Raw genomic sequence first — 1,019 nt, 5'->3', positions numbered from 1 at the left:
CGTGGTTGACTATTTCTTATGTTAGCGGAGAAGTTTTAACACCCCCATATTTTAATCTTGCCGATGGTAGAAAGATAACGGCAACAGCAACATGCGGAGAAGGTACGCCCGAACCTGAATTATATTGTAAATTGGTTGGAGCCAATGCAGACAGAGACGTGAACATAAATCTTATTCAGGGCCAGGTTTGTCATTTTTTTTCTATCTCTCTCTTTTTCTATCCTTTTCTTCACTAATGTAAACCATCATTTTATTTTATAAAAAAAAGTAAATCATAAATAACTATTATTATTAATTTGATTTTTTTTTTAAAACAAATAAATAAATTTATTATTATTATTATTATTACCATTTTTCAAACCGTTTTTTTCGTTATTAAAACGAGTGTAATCTTATTAATAATAATATATATATATTAATTAATTATTTAATTATTCTTTTAAAAAATTTAACGGAATTAATAAATAAATTATTTAAATCATTTTTTTTATATCGTTAACATTAATTATCAAATCGAAATTAATAATTTAATTAATAAAAAACCAAAGAAAATTATAAAAAATGATTCAAATAATTAATTAATTCGAATCACACACATAATTATAAAATTACTTACTTACTTAATTAATTTTTAAAATAAATTTTACATAATTTTAAATAAAATGATAATTATAAAACTACCCCGGAAAAATAAAAAAAAAATTGATGGTATCTTATAAATTTAAGCCTAAAATAAATTAATCAGGTTTCACGATGTCCGAGAGTCTCCCGCCATTTTTTTTTTTTTTCCCTCCCTCTTACATTTCATAACGACTATAAAATTCGAGAACAATCGAAACTTCTAGATCATTTTCAAAAAGGCTCTAAAACGGTGATTTCGTTATTAACCGGATTATGATTATTTCTCGGTGGATTTTATCGGAAAAAAAAAATGAAAAAATATTTATTTTAATCGTTAAATTCTTTTTGTGTGCATTTATGTGATTTTTAACCGCCCTGAGGTAAAAAAAAAAAAAAAA

At 23.7% G+C, this 1,019-nt stretch overlaps 1 protein-coding gene across 1 annotated transcript; it reads left to right on the top strand.

Moving 5' to 3' along the window:
- On the top strand, positions 1-1,019 carry Phum_PHUM624880 (uncharacterized protein; the record flags this gene model as incomplete). Its single annotated transcript, XM_002433271.1, has 2 exons — positions 1-189; positions 996-1,019. Coding segments are annotated over 2 exons (194 nt in total), but the record flags the coding sequence as incomplete, so codon positions are not given.

Source organism: Pediculus humanus, genomic scaffold, assembly GCF_000006295.1.
Source record: "Pediculus humanus corporis 1103172109409 genomic scaffold, whole genome shotgun sequence".
In the NCBI taxonomy this organism is placed as follows: Eukaryota; Metazoa; Arthropoda; class Insecta; order Psocodea; family Pediculidae; genus Pediculus; species Pediculus humanus.
Note: the sequence above shows the minus strand (reverse complement) of the source record. Positions and strands in the feature narration are given on the sequence as shown.